Consider the following 18,963-nt stretch of genomic DNA (forward strand, 5'->3'; position numbering starts at 1 on the left):
CCTCGGTCAGGGTGGGGGCTCTCAACTAACTGGAGAATTGGATATGACCAAATTGGAAGGAGAAATGGAATAAATGAACTTATTACTTACTTTTGACCTATCTTTGTAATTCATTACTTGTATAGACGTATTGATACAGTGGTAGCCTAGTGGGTAGGGCTTTGTGCTATCAACTGAAAGGCCACTGTTGGGCCCTTAAGCAAGGCCCTTAACACTCTCAGCTCCAGGGGCACCGTACAAAGGCTGAGCCTGCGTTCTGACCCCAGCTTTCAAACAAGCTGGGATACACGAAGAAAGAATTTCGTTGTACTGTACACGTGTATATGTATATATGACAAATAAAGGCGTTCTCTATATTCTCTCTCTTGCGTCTTTTGTTGACTTACCCTGCACTGAAGGGCATTTTATTCACCTCACAACCATTTTTCTCTTTAAAGGTACAATAACAAACACAGGACCACCTAAAAAGAGACACAAGGGCTGGTCTCCAGAATCCACGGGGCACTCCGAAGCTAACAACAGACCTGCGCCCTCCAACATAGTGAACGGCCATAAACCAGGTACAAAATACTTTCTATACATATTTTCCTTTCTTTTAAATCTCGATTGGCTGTGTGTGTGTAGGGGGTGTTACCCGTGTTTGACGATGCCTTTGTGTGTAGCAGACAACGGGACATCAGGATGCTCATCCCAGGTCTCCTCACCCCTCCTGTCTCAGGGGGAATCGCTCACGGTGCCCAGTAATCTGTTCCAAACTTGTGGGCTGCAACCAGTCATCTTTAAAGGTGAGATATACAGTACATACAGTATGCAAACATCGATAATGCATCATGAATGCTCATTTATGCCGTAAACACAGATTTTGATTGAATAGAACCAGGGTGGAATAAATGCCCAGACAGTACCACATAGAAAAATGATGCTGACATTTTAACAGCTTAGATTCATTTTATTAATTTATATGTTTTGGGTTATTTTTCTTTACAGTAGGCTACTTATACTAGACTATATCTTCCAACATCTTCTATTTCAATGTTTATTATTTATCAACTTTACTAGGTTTATAAATTGCTCTAGGCCCCACAATCACAGGGCTTTGCTCAAGGCTGAGGCATACAATTAGTGTATCCATTCATATCATCTTATAAAAGTCTATTAATCAGAGTTCGTTTCTCAGCTGTGCTATCGACCGGCCAGGCACATGCACAGACCTGATTGTTGTCCAGCTGGTGTCTGCTGTTGCCACTGTCTATCGAGACGCCTGAATAAGGTGCGGAGGATCACAGAGCATAGTGCGTCGCTCTCTGGGCACTATACTGGGCTGTAAGACCCTGCCTTTGATAGGTGAAAAGAAGCGGTTGTTGTCTGTGCCTGTCTCGGAGGCGTGTGTGACAGTCTGCAGCTCTCCTCGATCAGGGTGGGGGTCTGCATTAGCAGGAAAAGTTTACAATCAGGACAGATTAAACACTATGGATAAACACACACACTTTCCATCTGTCTGGACCACCCGTGGTGATCAGACCCAAGAGAGCTACTCAGTTTGCTTATGTATACAAACCTATCATTTAATTACCCTCTTTTTAATGCAGTTTTATCCTGGACAGGGTCGTGGTGGGTACTTTTTATACGAATTACTGGGTGCAATGTGGTAACACACCCTGGAAAAAATACCAATCCGCCATGGGCCCCAACAGACATAGCCAATCATTGACTAATAGCACTGATGGGGATTCGAACCCTGGATCCCAGGTAGTGAGCTAGCATAATTTATTGCTGTGCCACCTGAGTGACCCAAACCTATTATATTTAATAAAAACAGCTCAGTGATTAGATCTCTTGGCTATCAACCGGAACATTAAGGTTTTAAATCCTGGCTCTGGCAACCAGCCACTGTTTAGTCCTTAAGTGAGGCCTGTTACCCTCTAGGCTTTCGTTGTACTCCTCATGTATGTGTGTACATGTTCAGGGCAGTTGTAGCCTAGCGGTTAGGGTACTGGACTAGTAATCAAAAGGTTGCTGGTTCAAGCCCCATCACTGCCAGGTTGTCACTGTTAAGCCCTTAACCCTCAATAGCTTAAATAAATTACTGTCACAGTATTGTAAGTCACCTTGACTAAAAGCGTCTGCGAAATGCCAAAAATGTACATGTTTATATGACGATGAAACAACTTTGCGTGTGCAGGACACGGGACTTTACCTCGTCTGTGCGGGAACACCGGAGAGGTCCTGGTGGACGAGAGGCTTCAGGCGTGCTATCGCAGTTCCCAGAATCTGCCTCGGATTTACGAGCAGTACGGAGCCTCGTCCGTCCAGCCGCTCTGCGCCGAGATGCAGGTCCTGCTGACCGTCTACTACCTGGTGCAGCTGGGTGAGAAACGAAACAGCCACACAATAAGCAGTGGTTTCAAGCATTTTCAACACAATATGGCCAAAAGTATGTGGACACCTTCCGTCCTGAAACCATGGACAACCCCCATATCAGCTTTTTTATTCGATTTATGCATAAATTATGCATTAATAATTTGCATAAATTCAGTCAAAAGAGCATTTGTGAGGTTAGGCACCTATGCTCTGATCTAATCCCAATAGTGTTCACATGGGTAAAGTAGATAAAGTAAAAAACTTTATATGTCATGGTATACATTTAAACACCTGTTAGCTAGAAGGGGATTAGAAGGGGTGTTTACATACATTTGGCCATATAGTGTATTGACTGTAGCCTATTGTTCTACTCACCACAGCTGCCTGTGAACATACCGTGATATTTTGGTGATGCTTTAACAGTCAGATTAAACATATATAACATATTTAACTACCATCAACGAACATTCAATCATTCAGTATATCCCTAATAGACATAAACGTGGTTTTTGGGGGGTGGTCCTAATGTTTTGGCTCATCGTTGCACCAATTACAGTCAGACAATTTACATCTGCATGTTTTTGGGACTGTGGAAGAAAACTGGAGCGCCCGGAGGAAACCCACGCAGACACTGGGAGATCACTCCCAGTGGATCACTCCATTTGGGAATTGAACCCAGGACCCGGCTTTTAACATGGGCCGGGCGCCAACACAGACACGATTGGCTATGTCTGTCTGGTGGGAGGGTCAAAGGGATTCCGTATTCCTCTGCTGGTCATGGTGAGTAATGTAGCAGTGTGTGACTCTTTATGACAGTCTGCCTCATAACACTGATATTACACATTCCAACACCTTTAATCTTTTCTAACAGTTCGAGTGATTAGTAATGCTACTACCACACTACTGAAAAATGACGTTTAACAGACTTTTACCAACACCCTATACACACTACACTGACCCTACCTGGTCAGTGTCACTTCCCACCTAATTAACATACGGTCATTAGAGTTAGGTAGTAGGTGTACCCAATAAAATAGCCGATGCGTGCACAGGCAAGGTAGGTGTACCGCTCTTGATCAACTATTGTCTAACTTGTACACCTGTTTTCCCAGCTCCTGACCAAGTGCCTTTAATGGAAGACCTGGAGCAGATCCTCATGCGCTCCTGGCGCGAGTCACACCTAACAGAGATCCGTCAGTACCAGCAGAGCCACGCCCAGTTTCCCGCGCCTCTGCCCGGCCTGACGCAGCCCCTCACGCCTTCCCAGCTACCCTGGCTGGCCAAGTTGGCCACCAGCTCCTGCGGCGACGCCGTCCTTGTGCTGGACTCTGCGGCCTCTCTGGCCGAAGCGCTGACGGACACCTTGCAGAGGTTGATGGAGGGGAAGCTGAGTCACACACATTTTGTGGTCATCATCTGTATGGGCAGGAGCCAAGAGACCGAGTCCTGCGTTGTGGTTACAGGTAAAAGTTCTGCCTGGGTATGTAGTATAGAGTATATACTGAGTGCAGTATGTAGTATACAGTAAATTCTGAGTGCAGTATGTAGTATACAGTATGTACTGAGTGTAGTATGTAGTATACAGTAAATGCTGAGTGCAGTATGTAGTATACAGTATGTACTGAGTGCAGTATGTAGTATACAGTAAATTCTGAGTGCAGTATGTAGTATACAGTAAATTCTGAGTGCAGTATGTAGTTTACAGTATGTACTGAGTGCAGTATGTAGTATACAGTAAATTCTGAGTGCAGTATGTAGTATACAGTAAATTCTGAGTGCAGTATGTAGTTTACAGTATATACTGAGTGCAGTATGTAGTATACAGTAAATTCTGAGTGCAGTATGTAGTTTACAGTATGTACTGAGTGCAGTATGTAGTATACAGTAAATTCTGAGTGCAGTATGTAGTATACAGTATATACTGAGTGCAGTATGTAGTATACAGTATGTACTGAGTGCAGTATGTAGTATACAGTATATACTGAGTGCAGTATGTAGTATACAGTATGTACTGAGTGCAGTATGTAGTATACAGTATTTACTGAGTGCAGTATGTAGTATACAGTATGTACTGAGTGCAGTATGTAGTATACAGTATATACTGAGTGCAGTATGTAGTATACAGTATATACTGAGTGCAGTATGTAGTATACAGTATATACTGAGTGCAGTATGTAGTATACAGTATATACTGAGTGCAGTATGTAGTATACAGTATGTACTGAGTGTAGTATGTAGTATACAGTATATACTGAGTGCAGTATGTAGTATACAGTATATACTGAGTGCAGTATGTAGTATACAGTATATACTGAGTGCAGTATGTAGTATACAGTATATACTGAGTGCAGTATGTAGTATACAGTATATACTGAGTGCAGTATGTAGTATACAGTATATACTGAGTGCAGTACGTAGTATACAGTATATACTGAGTGCAGTATGTAGTATACAGTATGTACTTAGTGCAGTATGTAGTATACAGTGTATACTGAGTGTAGTATGTAGTATACAGTATATACTGAGTGCAGTATGTAGTATACAGTATGTACTGAGTGTAGTATGTAGTATACAGTATATACTGAGTGCAGTATGTAGTATACAGTATATACTGAGTGCAGTATGTAGTATACAGTATATACTGAGTGCAGTATGTAGTATACAGTATGTACTGAGTGTAGTATGTAGTATACAGTATATACTGAGTGCAGTATGTAGTATACAGTATATACTGAGCGCAGTATGTAGTATACAGTATATACTGAGTGCAGTATGTAGTATACAGTATGTACTGAGTGTAGTATGTAGTATACAGTATATACTGAGTGCAGTATGTAGTATACAGTATATACTGAGTGCAGTATGTAGTATACAGTATATACTGAGCGCAGTATGTAGTATACAGTATATACTGAGTGCAGTATGTAGTATACAGTATGTACTGAGTGTAGTATGTAGTATACAGTATATACTGAGTGCAGTATGTAGTATACAGTATATACTGAGTGCAGTATGTAGTATACAGTATATACTGAGTGCAGTATGTAGTATACAGTATATACTGAGTGCAGTATGTAGTATACAGTATATACTGAGTGCAGTATGTAGTATACAGTATGTACTGAGTGTAGTATGTAGTATACAGTATATACTGAGTGCAGTATGTAGTATACAGTATATACTGAGTGCAGTATGTAGTATACAGTATATACTGAGTGCAGTATGTAGTATACAGTATGTACTGAGTGTAGTATGTAGTATACAGTATATACTGAGTGCAGTATGTAGTATACAGTATGTACTGAGTGTAGTATGTAGTATACAGTATATACTGAGTGCAGTATGTAGTATACAGTATATACTGAGTGCAGTATGTAGTATACAGTATATACTGAGTGCAGTATGTAGTATACAGTATGTACTGAGTGTAGTATGTAGTATACAGTATATACTGAGTGCAGTATGTAGTATACAGTATGTACTGAGTGTAGTATGTAGTATACAGTATATACTGAGTGCAGTATGTAGTGTACAGTATATACTGAGTGCAGTATGTAGTATACAGTATATACTGAGTGCAGTATGTAGTATACAGTATATACTGAGTGCAGTATGTAGTATACAGTATGTACTGAGTGTAGTATGTAGTATACAGTATATACTGAGTGCAGTATGTAGTATACAGTATATACTGAGTGCAGTATGTAGTATACAGTATATACTGAGTGCAGTATGTAGTATACAGTATATACTGAGTGCAGTATGTAGTATACAGTATATACTGAGTGCAGTATGTAGTATACAGTATATACTGAGTGCAGTATGTAGTATACAGTATGTACTTAGTGCAGTATGTAGTATACAGTATATACTGAGTGCAGTATGTAGTATACAGTATATACTGAGTGCAGTATGTAGTATACAGTATATACTGAGTGCAGTATGTAGTATACAGTATGTACTGAGTGTAGTATGTAGTATACAGTATGTACTTAGTGCAGTATGTAGTATACAGTATATACTGAGTGCAGTATGTAGTATACAGTATATACTGAGTGCAGTATGTAGTATACAGTATATACTGAGTGCAGTATGTAGTATACAGTATATACTGAGTGCAGTATGTAGTATACAGTATATACTGAGTGCAGTATGTAGTATACAGTATATACTGAGTGCAGTATGTAGTATACAGTATATACTGAGTGCAGTATGTAGTATACAGTATGTACTTAGTGCAGTATGTAGTATACAGTATATACTGAGTGCAGTATGTAGTATACAGTATATACTGAGTGCAGTATGTAGTATACAGTATGTACTTAGTGCAGTATGTAGTATACAGTATATACTGAGTGCAGTATGTAGTATACAGTATGTACTGAGTGTAGTATGTAGTATACAGTATATACTGAGTGCAGTATGTAGTATACAGTATATACTGAGTGCAGTATGTAGTATACAGTATATACTGAGTGCAGTATGTAGTATACAGTATATACTGAGTGCAGTATGTAGTATACAGTATATACTGAGTGCAGTATGTAGTATACAGTATATACTGAGTGCAGTATGTAGTATACAGTATATACTGAGTGCAGTATGTAGTATACAGTATGTACTTAGTGCAGTATGTAGTATACAGTGTATACTGAGTGTAGTATGTAGTATACAGTATATACTGAGTGCAGTATGTAGTATACAGTATATACTAAGTGCAGTATGTAGTATACAGTATATACTGAGTGCAGTATGTAGTATACAGTATATACTGAGTGCAGTATGTAGTATACAGTATATACTGAGTGCAGTATGTAGTATACAGTATGTACTTAGTGCAGTATGTAGTATACAGTATATACTGAGTGCAGTATGTAGTATACAGTATATACTGAGTGCAGTATGTAGTATACAGTATATACTGAGTGCAGTATGTAGTATACAGTATGTACTGAGTGTAGTATGTAGTATACAGTATATACTGAGTGCAGTATGTAGTATACAGTATATACTGAGTGCAGTATGTAGTATACAGTATATACTGAGTGCAGTATGTAGTATACAGTATATACTGAGTGCAGTATGTAGTATACAGTATATACTGAGTGCAGTATGTAGTATACAGTATGTACTTAGTGCAGTATGTAGTATACAGTGTATACTGAGTGTAGTATGTAGTATACAGTATATACTGAGTGCAGTATGTAGTATACAGTATATACTAAGTGCAGTATGTAGTATACAGTATATACTGAGTGCAGTATGTAGTATACAGTATATACTGAGTGCAGTATGTAGTATACAGTATATACCTAGTGCAGTATGAGTGATAGAGAAACACAGCAGGCACAGTGTGAGCCTCTGTATGTGTTAGGGCTGTCTCTAAGAATGTAACTATGCACTGTTCTACAGGAAAGCACCAGGCACGAACCCTCGCGGAGAGTATGCTGTCCCCAAAAGAATGTGTGAGAGAAATTAATCAAGAGCTTTCCTCTGGCATGACTGCCGAGCTAGACGACTATTTTAACTCCCTGGGTCCAGGTAAGCCTAATTTAATATCCTTTCATCATTAAGTGCGACCCATTAAGCACATTATAGTTTCAGTTCTGTATTTTGACTACATGTTGATTAATTCAGATGGAGACGTGGAGACTTTGCTAAATCAAGCGAATTCGGACACTAAAAGTCCCTCAGTTCCGGGATCAGGACCGGAAAACTCCGGAGAACCCCTGTGCTCTGGTAAGTCTCATGGTAAACATACTACACCTGATCACTGAATACAAAATTGCACTTGATTTACCAATACGAAATGAAACAAAACATACCATATCTGATCTCCACGATCTCCAGAGCACCGGGTGGAGTGGCGCGAGATCCGTCCCATTCAGCTAGCGGTGGCACGGAAGCTGCTGTCCCACGTGTGCGCCATCGCTGACTCCAGCACTCACAACCTGGACCTCGGATCTTTCGACAAAGTGGAGTTCTTAATCTGTGTGCCTCCGTCTGAAGTGACCTTCCACCAAGTGGTCCTGCACCTGTGGAACTCAGGTAGCTGTTACGGCATCTGTATTTGCTTACATATACACTTAATGCACTATACACCTATGATAATGGGCAGATGGAACCCCTTTATTTGTCATATATACATTAACATGTACCGTGTATCCCAACTTGCTTGGAAGCTGTGGTCAGAGTGCTGGAACCAACAGTGGCTACATGGTAGAGCTGGGATTGAAACCCACAACTTCTGTTTAGTAACTTACAGCTCTACCCACTTGGCTATTACTGGCTCTTTCATTCAACATTAGTGTCTGACCTTACAAACACCCTGTTAACTCATACCCATACACATATTTTGAAATGTTGTGACATTACTTCTCGGGCGTCATGGTGTCTCAGCGGTAGCACTGTCTATTCACAGCAAGAAGGTCCTGGGTTTGATTCCCAGGTGGAGTGGTCCGGGTCCTTTCTGTGTGGAGTTTGTATGTTCTCCCCTTGTTTGTGTGGGTTCCCTCCAGGAGCTCCGGTTTCCCCCCACAGTCCAAAAGCAAGCAAGGGAAGCAAGGTATCTCTAGCTGTAAAGTGAAGGCAAATGCCCATGGTTTTGGAATGGGATGTCCAACTAGATTATGGTCAGGTGTCTAAATACTTTTGGCTATATAGTGTAGATAGAGACTGGCTGATGGTTTGACATTATAGCCTTATTTGGACTATTTAAAGTGGGGTTTGTCTGCACTCTTCTCCACAGATCATTGGTTTGAGCACTGATGGTGCCCTAGACTGTATTTTTTGGCATTAAATAACTGCTCTATTGATGAAAAGAGGCTTTCTGCCCAGCACCGGGCCACCTAATCTTGGGCTCAGGTGTAAGAAAACGGGGGTGTCACCTGACCAGTGACTTACCATTGGCTGAAGTTCATAAAGAGCTGATGGCTGGCTTGAAGGAAAGTCAGCAGATACCATTTCACACCCTCCCAAAGTGGGAGACGATGTGATAACATTAACAGAAAATGCCACTGCTCATTCCTCCAATGCTCTCCAGGTGTCCTGCAGGAGTTGGGCCTGGACCAGGACTGTCTGTCCCCAAAGAATGCTGAGCAGTATGTGGTCAAGCTGGATCAGGCTGCCGTAACTAAGATCAGTGGATTTATTCAAAAATCCAAGCTGAACCCGTACACCCTCTTCATACTGGTGCATGACCACGCACACTGGGACGTTACCAGGTAACGGCGGTTCTGTTCACTGATATTTATTTACTTCTGCTCCTTTTAACACTCACTGAAATGACCTTTTCTTTGATTTGGTTGCAGTGAAGAGTACAGCAGGTTGGGTGGCTTGCCTAGCTCCGGACTGGTGGACAGCCTGCTAAACTGCAAGCACATTCAAGAGGCGCCCAACGTCCTCACTCTGCATGTGACGTCGTTCCCCTTCGCCCTGCAGACGCAACACACGCGCATCAGCCCTTACAATGAAATTCACTGGCCGTCTACGTTCAACAATGTAACTATGAGACGGATATTGTGTTAACATTTTGTAGAAATATGTAGAAAGTTATTTATAACACATTAGAATTAAAGCCTTTGCGGAATAGCTATATAGCTACAGTAATTTTGCTGTGCTTCACACTCGTTTCTTCATGAGACTTTTAGGTGATTCTCACATGAGCAATTTGTGCTTGGTTTCCTATAAAACTGAGCACATGTTGAAACAGTGAGCATCAGTTAGTCCCTGCCATGTCTGTCTCAAGCAGATTGAACTTTGAGCGCAGCAGCAAGCTGTAAAAACCGAGCAGCCAAGTGATAAATCTGCCCCGTGCGCAATAAGCAGTTCTTTTACTGATCTGACTGAACCTCCATTTTTGATTGGCTGACACATGACCATGTCAAAATAACATTATTCCCACTGCTCATACTGGCGCCTCGCAAGACCTTCCCTTCCTCTGGCACGGCCAATTGTGCATGCTGGACACCTGGCCAGGTTGATAGCACCACTGAGGTCCAAACTCACGGGTGTTAGGCTCCCGCAGAGGATCACGAGTACTTATGATTGGTCAATGCATTGTTTTCCTTAAGGTCAACATCATTATTCTATAACACAAATCTATAACATGACCCGATCTGCATTTCAGGGTAGAAAATCGTTCTGACCGTATGACAGTAAAGAAAACACATTGTAAAATGTGTGTAAGCTTTCTAATTAAATAATGATTAAGCATAATAATCATCAATTTTTCACGTGTCTTCATAGCATAAAGCGCTTCATACAGTTTGCAAGCCTGAAATGTTTAATGTTAAGAGAAGACACGCATTAATATGCATATTATGTTCTTTGTGTTTGTTTTCTGTAGGATGTGGATCTGTACAATGAGAAAACGAAGTACTTTGGCGTGTCCGAGCTGTTGGAATCCACATGCTCAGGAAGTGGCCTGCCTTTGCTGCGCTTTGACAGTTCATTCGAGAGCATGGTTGCTGCCCTGGAGGAAAGGTATCATCGCTAATAATCATTTACGTAGGCACCTCTAATCACAAAACATCCTGACAAATTAAAAAACACAGGCTTAGTGTTCTTGGGCGCTTGGGTGACTGTCATGACTGGCTGAGATGCCGCTAAGTAGTGGGGAAATTCACACTGAAATTAGCCTGACTCTACGTACGTATGAGTACTGATCGGTGTGTAATATGTATAAAGTGCTGTGTATAAGAGGGGGCACGTAACAGTACTTAGCCGTCCTGCGGCCATAGTGGGGTGGTGCAAGCTGCAGGGGATAAGGAAAATCTAGAAAAAGGAAAGTGGGGCACTCAGGTGGTGCAGCGGTGTGTTCAGACTCAAGTTTAAATCTCAGCAGAGCCACCAGCTTGGTCACGCGTCCACACAAGGGTTCTGTTTGTGCTGCCACTGCTATATGTAATCTTTGTGACTGGTCCAGGCACTCGTGGGGGAGGGAGTGACTAATTTTTAAATACAATTATTAAATTGGGCATTATTATACATTACATGCTCACTGCTGATTGGTCAGTTTGCTGTCCTTAGATTTGCTTGTGTGTTTTGCACTTGTTGGCCTCCATACCTATACGTTTAAAATACCATCTTATAAACAAAAGATACACAAACTTTAATGAACGTTCTTTTTACTCACGCTGGCATCACTTCTCTCTTCAGGTTTCCGAAGCTGCACAGTGCGGTGATCCGTACCCAGGTGCTTCTCCAGCACTATTCAGTGGCTCTGCTGGCTGCAGCCCGGGGCCAGGTCCAGCTTCACAAACACACCTCCGTGGAGACTCTGGAGATAGTACAGTGCCTCCTGAGCTCGGCGCAACGCTGCCCCAGCCACCACGGGTACATGCTCCTGCTGCGGATCCCCTTCCCGTGCCTGGCGGAGCTGGCGCACCGGCGCCTCCGCCACGTCCGTGACCGCCTGGGCCTGCACAAGCACTTTGAGATCGTGCTGGGGGATCCCACGTCCGGGATCATAGTGGGGAAGTACTTCCTGAGCCAGCTGAGGGTATCTGTTTTCTTATGGTTTCATTACTTAGCTGTCAATTTGGTGACCATACACAGATTCTGATTGGTCATTGGATGTATGTTTGTGTAGGTTTGGCTGAAGATCCAGGATCCAGATTGGACACCTCGAACATACTTGGAGCTGGAGGCTTTACCCTGCATCCTCATCTTTACAGGCATGAATCCAATGGGGGAGTCACTGCCAAGGTACATGCCTCTTTTGTAGTTCCTCCAAAAGGTTCTGGAACTGCAGTGTACCTTAAGGCCAGATTCACAGTTACAATACAGACAACTTACACACAATAGATATAACACATACACATTATAATATATAATATAACTCAATATAATACATTGCCAAAAGGATGTGGACACCTGACCGTAAGCTTGCTGGACATCCCATTTCAAAACCAAGGGCATGAAGTTGACCTCGCTTTTGCAGTTTCATCTGCCTTCAGTTAGGATTTTGGAGTGTATCTGTGGAAATTTGTGTCTGATCTGTTAAATAGAACATTTGTAAGGCATTATAGAATAGAATAGAATAGAATAGAATGCCTTTATTGTCATTGCACAGTGCACAACGAAATTTTTTGAGCATCTCCTTGACGGTACATGTATGTACACACAGACATATATATACACATGTATTTACAAAATAAACATTATGTTGAACAAGGAACCCTGGCTTGCAATCTGTGCTCCAATCGAATCCAAATTCGTCCTAGAGGGAGTGAATGGGGTTAAAGTCAGGGCTTTGTGCAGGCCACTCCCTACCAAACTGGTCAATCCATGCCTTTATAGATGAAACAGGAAAGAGCCTTCCTCAAACTGTTGCCACAAAGTACATTTAGATTGACATTTTCAGCATTTAGCAGACGCATTTAAACAAAGTGACTTACAGTACTGTAACACTATACAGTCTGAGCAATTGAGGGTTAAGGGCCTTGCTCAAGGGCCCAACAGAGGCAACCTGGCAGTGGACCTTCTGATTACTAGTCCAGTACTTGCTACTGCCTAAGTAACGTAACTGATTCTGTACACTTGTTAGCACTTGTTGTGGCTACACTTAAAATCAATAATTAGAAGGGGTGTCCATATACTTCTGGCCAAAAAGTGTGCATTTAAAATAGATTTGGTGACACACAGTCTTATACCTCAGTATCCTGCCCCGTGTTCTTTAGGTCCCTGAAGTACTGCGACGAGCGCGTGTTGAGCTGCTGCGCTCCGCAGCGTACGGCTCTGGAGCAGGAACTCGGTTTGGCCGCATACCTGGTGCGTGTAGAGGAGCAAAGGCAGCGCGGGGCGCGAGGATCCAGCGACCTGTCCGAGAGCGATCCCGACAAACTCAGCAGCACGGACAACGAGGAGGACGAGTCCGCGGCGGACGGTCAGTTGAGTGACAAGCGCCTGAAACACACAACGTCTTTTATATAGCTAATCTCATCAGGCTAGAGATCTAGCATGACGCCCACACAGACATGCCTCAACTGGCATCCTGTAGGGAGACCAGATCTGCGATCCTGACCAGTGGTGGTAAAAAATATTTGATCTGATTTGATGAAATATTTGATCTGCACGTATTTTTGGACACGTCAAAGGGGGCATGAAGGGGGGGGGGTGATCTGGCTCTCCTTAATCAGATCGGGGATTGTGCAAGCAGTGGCGGATTCACAATCGGGAATTGGTAATGACTAAACTAAGAGACAAAGGGGGGAAATCTAGAAAAAGGGAACTGTAAAACAAAATTGCAAATTTTGCAGGGTAAACACACGCTCCTGGTTACACAAATTTCTAATACATACAACAAACCTGCTTTTATTTTGTCCTGTCAGATTAAAAAGGCTTAAGATTTATTTATGCCATGTCAGATGAAAATGAAAGCGAGGGGATGAACAGTGAGTGCATTCATTTGTACAGTTAGGCAGTTGTAGTAGGAACATGGAAATAAATTCCACGAACTGAATCTCCAACAGTAATTAAGTACCAAGAATAATAATTTTAAGGGTTACATAAAGCGGTACAAGAAAAAAAAATTACTCAAAGCCTGGCATCTCAATCCCTTGTTAGTCATTTTAATTAGGGCTAGCTGTTAGACTGTACAACAGTGGTCCTTTGCCAAGGTCAGAGAGAAAACCCGAACCTGAAACTGCTTACAGTGGACCCTTGACTTAATTGGTTCCGAAGGGTTGTTCTTAAGTCAAAATGTTTGTTAGTTAAACCTATTTTTCCCATAAGAAATGATGTAATTAGAATTCATCCGTGCCAGACCACCCCCTTACCTAACCTTTCTAATGTCTTAAATGGTCTTTTTTGTTATAAATACAAGTAATAAACAACAATACACAGTAGTACTGTACATAAACACACATACATCACATTTCAGTACAGTACGTGTGCTGTATCATACACCATAATACATTGTATCTACCAGAAACAACAATAACTCTCATATTTCTCTATTATTTCCTTCTTTATTTCAATAGAGTTGTATTTTGTAGGTGTAATTGCACAAAAGAAAGAATACTTTACTCAGTCGATTTCCTTCTTCTCTCTCACTCACTGTCCCCTCTGTCTGATACACAGTGACACCTACTGGCAGGAGTAATTATACAACAACAAATAGTAATAGATAGGGGTGGAACGATACACTCTGCTCACGATTCGATTCGATTCACGATGCTGAGCTCACGATTCGATTTTTTAAGTGTAAAAAGTGCAAAACAATGCACATTTTCTTGTTCATTTTTTAAACAAAAAAAACCTTCAGTCCCCTGCAATTAAAGGTAATTACCAAGAACAGAGTACTTTACTGTAACCTTAGAGGTTTACCAAATTTAAGTTACTTATCGCCATCTTAAGTTGAAAATCAAAGTAATCAAACAAGCTCATTGAGCTGAGTCTTTAAACATATTTTTTTTGTAGCTTTAACTAATTTATTAACACATTACATGTAAAATAAATTACTAATGTAAAAAAACCATTGTATCAAATGTTTATTATTTAAATGGCTTTATTTATATACTCAACGTGGAACAGAGTGCTACAACAATAAATTATAAAATACAAAAACAAAGACCCATCTAATTAGACCAAAAGGTCTGATTGTGTATATTATTTGTAAATTTGCATCTACAGTGGAACAACACAACATCAACAAAGCATCACTCAGCAAAATATAAATGAAAATGTGCAAAAGAAAAAGCAGCATCCAGTTGACAGTATTTGTAAGTATTTAGTGAAGATTGGCATTCAGGAAAAACCAAGGAGCTCATCTTTGATGGGTTGATCCTGTTTCTCCTTTCTGTTATGACCTTTCCAGCGTGTAATGTCTGCTTGTAAAGCGCTGAGTTCTCTCTCTCTCTCTCTCTCTCCCTCCTGTTCGTGTGCACACTGTCCGTGTGTGTGTGTGTGTGTGTAACCCCGCCCCTCCTGCTAGATTTTTGCATCGCGATGCATCGTGAAACGATGTATCGTTACACCCCTAGTAATAGATGTTTTCATTTTCTTATTACCAAGCTTTCTCTGCACGTTCTTTGGGGACATTTTAATATAGAATTTTACAAAATATAAAGAAAGCACCGGAAAACACTGTCCGCTCTCCGAATGTTCGCTCACTGTATATATATATATATAACCCAAAATGTTCATATGGTAAACGGTTCGTAACTCAAAGGTCTACTGTACATTCATACAAGCTTAAGATCTACCATAGGCTAAGCGTTTGCCATGCAAAAAAAGACGCCACTGTTCCAATATCAACAACTAATTTCAGTCAAGATCATTCTTACATTTTGGCAGCCTCTAAACCCATGATGCAAGCCTCATTTTGGGTGGTTACCCATGTTCCATTAAGTTAAGTTATTAGCAGACCAGTTACTGGGTGGTTTTTAACCATCCTGAAGAAATTCCTCCAAGCAATGTATGATGGATTGAATTTTGTGTGACCCACAAAGCCTCCACAAGGGTTCATTTTGTATGTTTGTTTATTTTATTATTATTATTTTTGTTTGCGACCCATTTTTTTGGTTCATGGTTTAAAAAACCCTGGTTTATTGTGTATATTTTACACTAGTAAGCACATATTTGTGTCTGTAATTAGAGCAGAGATGTCCACATACTTTTAGCTATCTCTAGTGTATATTTGAATGATTATACGAGTTATGACCAGTTATAGTCGATTACTAATAAGGAATTAAAAGACTTAATAAACTTAAAGAATGAAAAATGATTGACTTAAATTGAGTCCTGTCCCAGTATTTATTGTAAAGTAGGTGTGTTTGAGCACCAACCTGTGGTTCAGCTAAAGATCTAACCTGCACTCTATGTTCTCTGCAGTGACTAGCGCTCTCCCTGGCCTGGACCGTTCCCAGCAGGATGAATCCTCCCCTGAAAAACGCAAACGATCCTCGAAATCCACCTCCCAGAGCTCATCATCATCCATGCAGGCCTCCCCACGCCGCCACTGCTGCTCCTGGGCGCGTAACCTGAACCGGCCACCGGTGGTACTCCTGCCCAAAGCTCTGTACGATCTGATAACCAGCGCGGACGCCAGCGGATTGCCCAAGCCCATGTCGTTCCTCCCGCACGCGTGTGTCGAGTGGGCTAGCTCCTTCAGACCTCTGCTCAGTAAGATGATGACGTGTACGGAGCAGTCTCTGTACTACAGGCAGTGGACTGTGCCCAAACCTCAGCACATGGACAGTAACAACCGGACCGAGGGTCGCACCGACAACTTCCACCCTCGCAGGCTGCTTCTCAGCGGGCCACCCCAGGTAAGCAGCAGAGCCCATAATGGATAAAATGAATTGCTGTATGATTGCTAGGACCGCCTCATATTGCAAATTAACCAGTAAACGTGAGGGACTTGAAATGGTACGCAATAAAAAAAATTTAATCGCTAAACATAAACCTTAAAGTTTGAATTTTACAGCAAATTGCATATTACGCGTTTCACGGTCCATGACGTGATTATTTACGGTCGTGAATTAGATAGGGCCTTGCTCATCGCCATACACCCATTGGGGCAGATGAGCTGGTAAGACATCTACTGCTACATGGTGAACAATATAACAGGAATACCTTGTATTATGTCCTCTAGGTGGGGAAGACCGGGGCGTATCTGCAGTTCCTTGGCATTCTGTCTCGAATGCTGATCAGACTCATGGAGGTGGACATCTACGATGAAGAGGACATCAATTGCAGTCAGTATATACATAAAACAATTTCCATTCAACCTATTATAATAGATTATCATCATTAGGCAAATGCATAAAACTAATATGTGAACTATTTTTAGATTCCCAGTCTGATTTGGTGAGGTACCATCAGGTCATTGCGTCGTGGCCCAACGCCGAGTCTATGAGAGGAATGCTTTTTGACTTCACCATCCATGATCCCAAATATGAGGATATCAGTGCTGTCTACAACCCTGATTTCACTCCTAATGTAGAAAGTAAGAACAAACAAATAGGATCTATAAGGCTACTTAATACTACATAAAGTATATTACTGACTTTAATGTGTGTGTGTGTGTGTGTGTGTGTGTGTGTGTGTGTTTCTAAGGAAGCACCAGACGACAGGAGGACGTCTACCTCCGGCGACGAACAGCACGGATAAAGCTTTCTAAATATGCCGCGTACAACACTTACCATCATTGTGAACAGTGCCACCAATACATGGGCTTCAACCCTCGATACCAGGTGAGTTGTGTTACGCTCAATTTTGATTAAATATGTTGAAATTGAATTTGAAATTAAAGCAGCCACCAAGAGACACTACTGACCCTGATTGAGGGAGGGATGCTAGATCAGGTTTCACCTTGTTGCCTTGGCAACACTGACTACTACAGTCTTTTTTAAGTCTATGCATATACATTTACATTTCGCATGCTTTTATCCAAAGCGACTTACATTATACAGCTCAAGCATTTGAGGGTTAAGGGCCTTGCTCAAGGGCCCAACAGTGGCAACCTGGCAGTGGTGGGGTTTGAACCAGCGACCTTCTGCTTACTAGTCCAGTACCTTAACCGCTAGGCTACAACTGCCAGTTATTTAGGCATTGACACAAGCGGTGAAGGAATACACGGAGTACAGCAGGATCCTCTCCTGGCTTCACATGTGTTGGAAGGGGGTGTGTGCTAGTTCACGGTCCTCCTTGAGAGATCAGAGGTTGACAATGCAGCACTTGCAATGCAGTGTGAGGGAACTGGACACATCTTCAAATTCATGTGTTTCCAATCATTTCTGCCTTTCGATTGTATGTAAAGTCACCTGAAACTAACGCAAGTACCACTGTGCTCAGATTCTACATGTTAGCCGCTTTACTTCTCATTCGTGTAAACTCTAAGGGCTCCAACCACTTTGCATCACCAATGGTGCGTGCGGGTGTTGGTGCTTGGCATAAACATTTCATATAAGATGCCCCCGGGAGGCGCAGCAGTCCAATATGCCAGCTCACAACTGCTGAGAGCTTGAGCTCAAAACTTGAAAAGCTGTGCTATCGACCTAGCCAGGCACCTAACAGGCTTAATTGACTAAGAGATAAAAGAGTAGACAAGGTTTCCTGTCACTGCTGCTATGAAGCTGTGAGCTCTGCTGTCCGGTCTAGGTGTCGGCATTGGTGCTGGACAAGGTGGCGCTCCTAAGCCAGTGGAATAGCAGTAGGGAATTGGATATGACTATTTAAACAGATCAGAATTTTCCTTGCATGAGTCAAAACATTTCTGATCCGTGTACCTTCATATTAGCTAATGTCATGTGAAGCTAATGTCAGTGAGCTTGTGTGTTTCCAGCTGGGTGAATCCACTCTGCACGCCTTCACCTTCTCCCACCTGCTGCTTGGGGAGGAGATCCAGCTCTACTTCATCATCCCCAAATCGAAAGAGCATCACTTCTCGTTCAGCCAACCAGGGGGTCAACTGGAGAGCATGCGACTCCCCCTCGCCTCTGATTGGGTATGAGATGTTAACGGTTACTTACATTACAGTTACAGTACACAGACTGAGCAAGTGAGGGTTAAGGGCCTTGCTCAAGTGCCCAACAGCAGCAGCCTGGCAGTGGTGAGGCTTGATCTTCTTCAGTGACCTTCTTATTTTCTGGTACA

General features: G+C 42.0%; 1 protein-coding gene across 1 annotated transcript in view; it reads left to right on the plus strand.

Moving 5' to 3' along the window:
- Positions 1-18,963, plus strand: part of greb1 (growth regulating estrogen receptor binding 1) — a 45,468-nt gene that overhangs the window by 19,792 nt on the left and 6,713 nt on the right. Inside the window, exons 8-25 of the mRNA XM_063008069.1 lie at positions 438-560; positions 663-785; positions 2,183-2,368; positions 3,474-3,824; positions 7,774-7,902; positions 7,999-8,100; positions 8,212-8,409; positions 9,404-9,584; positions 9,672-9,861; positions 10,709-10,845; positions 11,521-11,863; positions 11,954-12,069; positions 13,044-13,249; positions 16,198-16,634; positions 16,961-17,063; positions 17,159-17,314; positions 17,425-17,561; positions 18,653-18,814. Of these exons, the coding sequence (XP_062864139.1) occupies positions 438-560; positions 663-785; positions 2,183-2,368; positions 3,474-3,824; positions 7,774-7,902; positions 7,999-8,100; positions 8,212-8,409; positions 9,404-9,584; positions 9,672-9,861; positions 10,709-10,845; positions 11,521-11,863; positions 11,954-12,069; positions 13,044-13,249; positions 16,198-16,634; positions 16,961-17,063; positions 17,159-17,314; positions 17,425-17,561; positions 18,653-18,814 (3,380 nt within the window). The remainder of the gene's footprint in view (positions 1-437; positions 561-662; positions 786-2,182; positions 2,369-3,473; positions 3,825-7,773; positions 7,903-7,998; positions 8,101-8,211; positions 8,410-9,403; positions 9,585-9,671; positions 9,862-10,708; positions 10,846-11,520; positions 11,864-11,953; positions 12,070-13,043; positions 13,250-16,197; positions 16,635-16,960; positions 17,064-17,158; positions 17,315-17,424; positions 17,562-18,652; positions 18,815-18,963) is intronic.

The sequence above is a fragment of the Trichomycterus rosablanca genome, chromosome 13, assembly GCF_030014385.1.
Source record: "Trichomycterus rosablanca isolate fTriRos1 chromosome 13, fTriRos1.hap1, whole genome shotgun sequence".
NCBI lineage: Eukaryota > Metazoa > Chordata > Actinopteri > Siluriformes > Trichomycteridae > Trichomycterus > Trichomycterus rosablanca.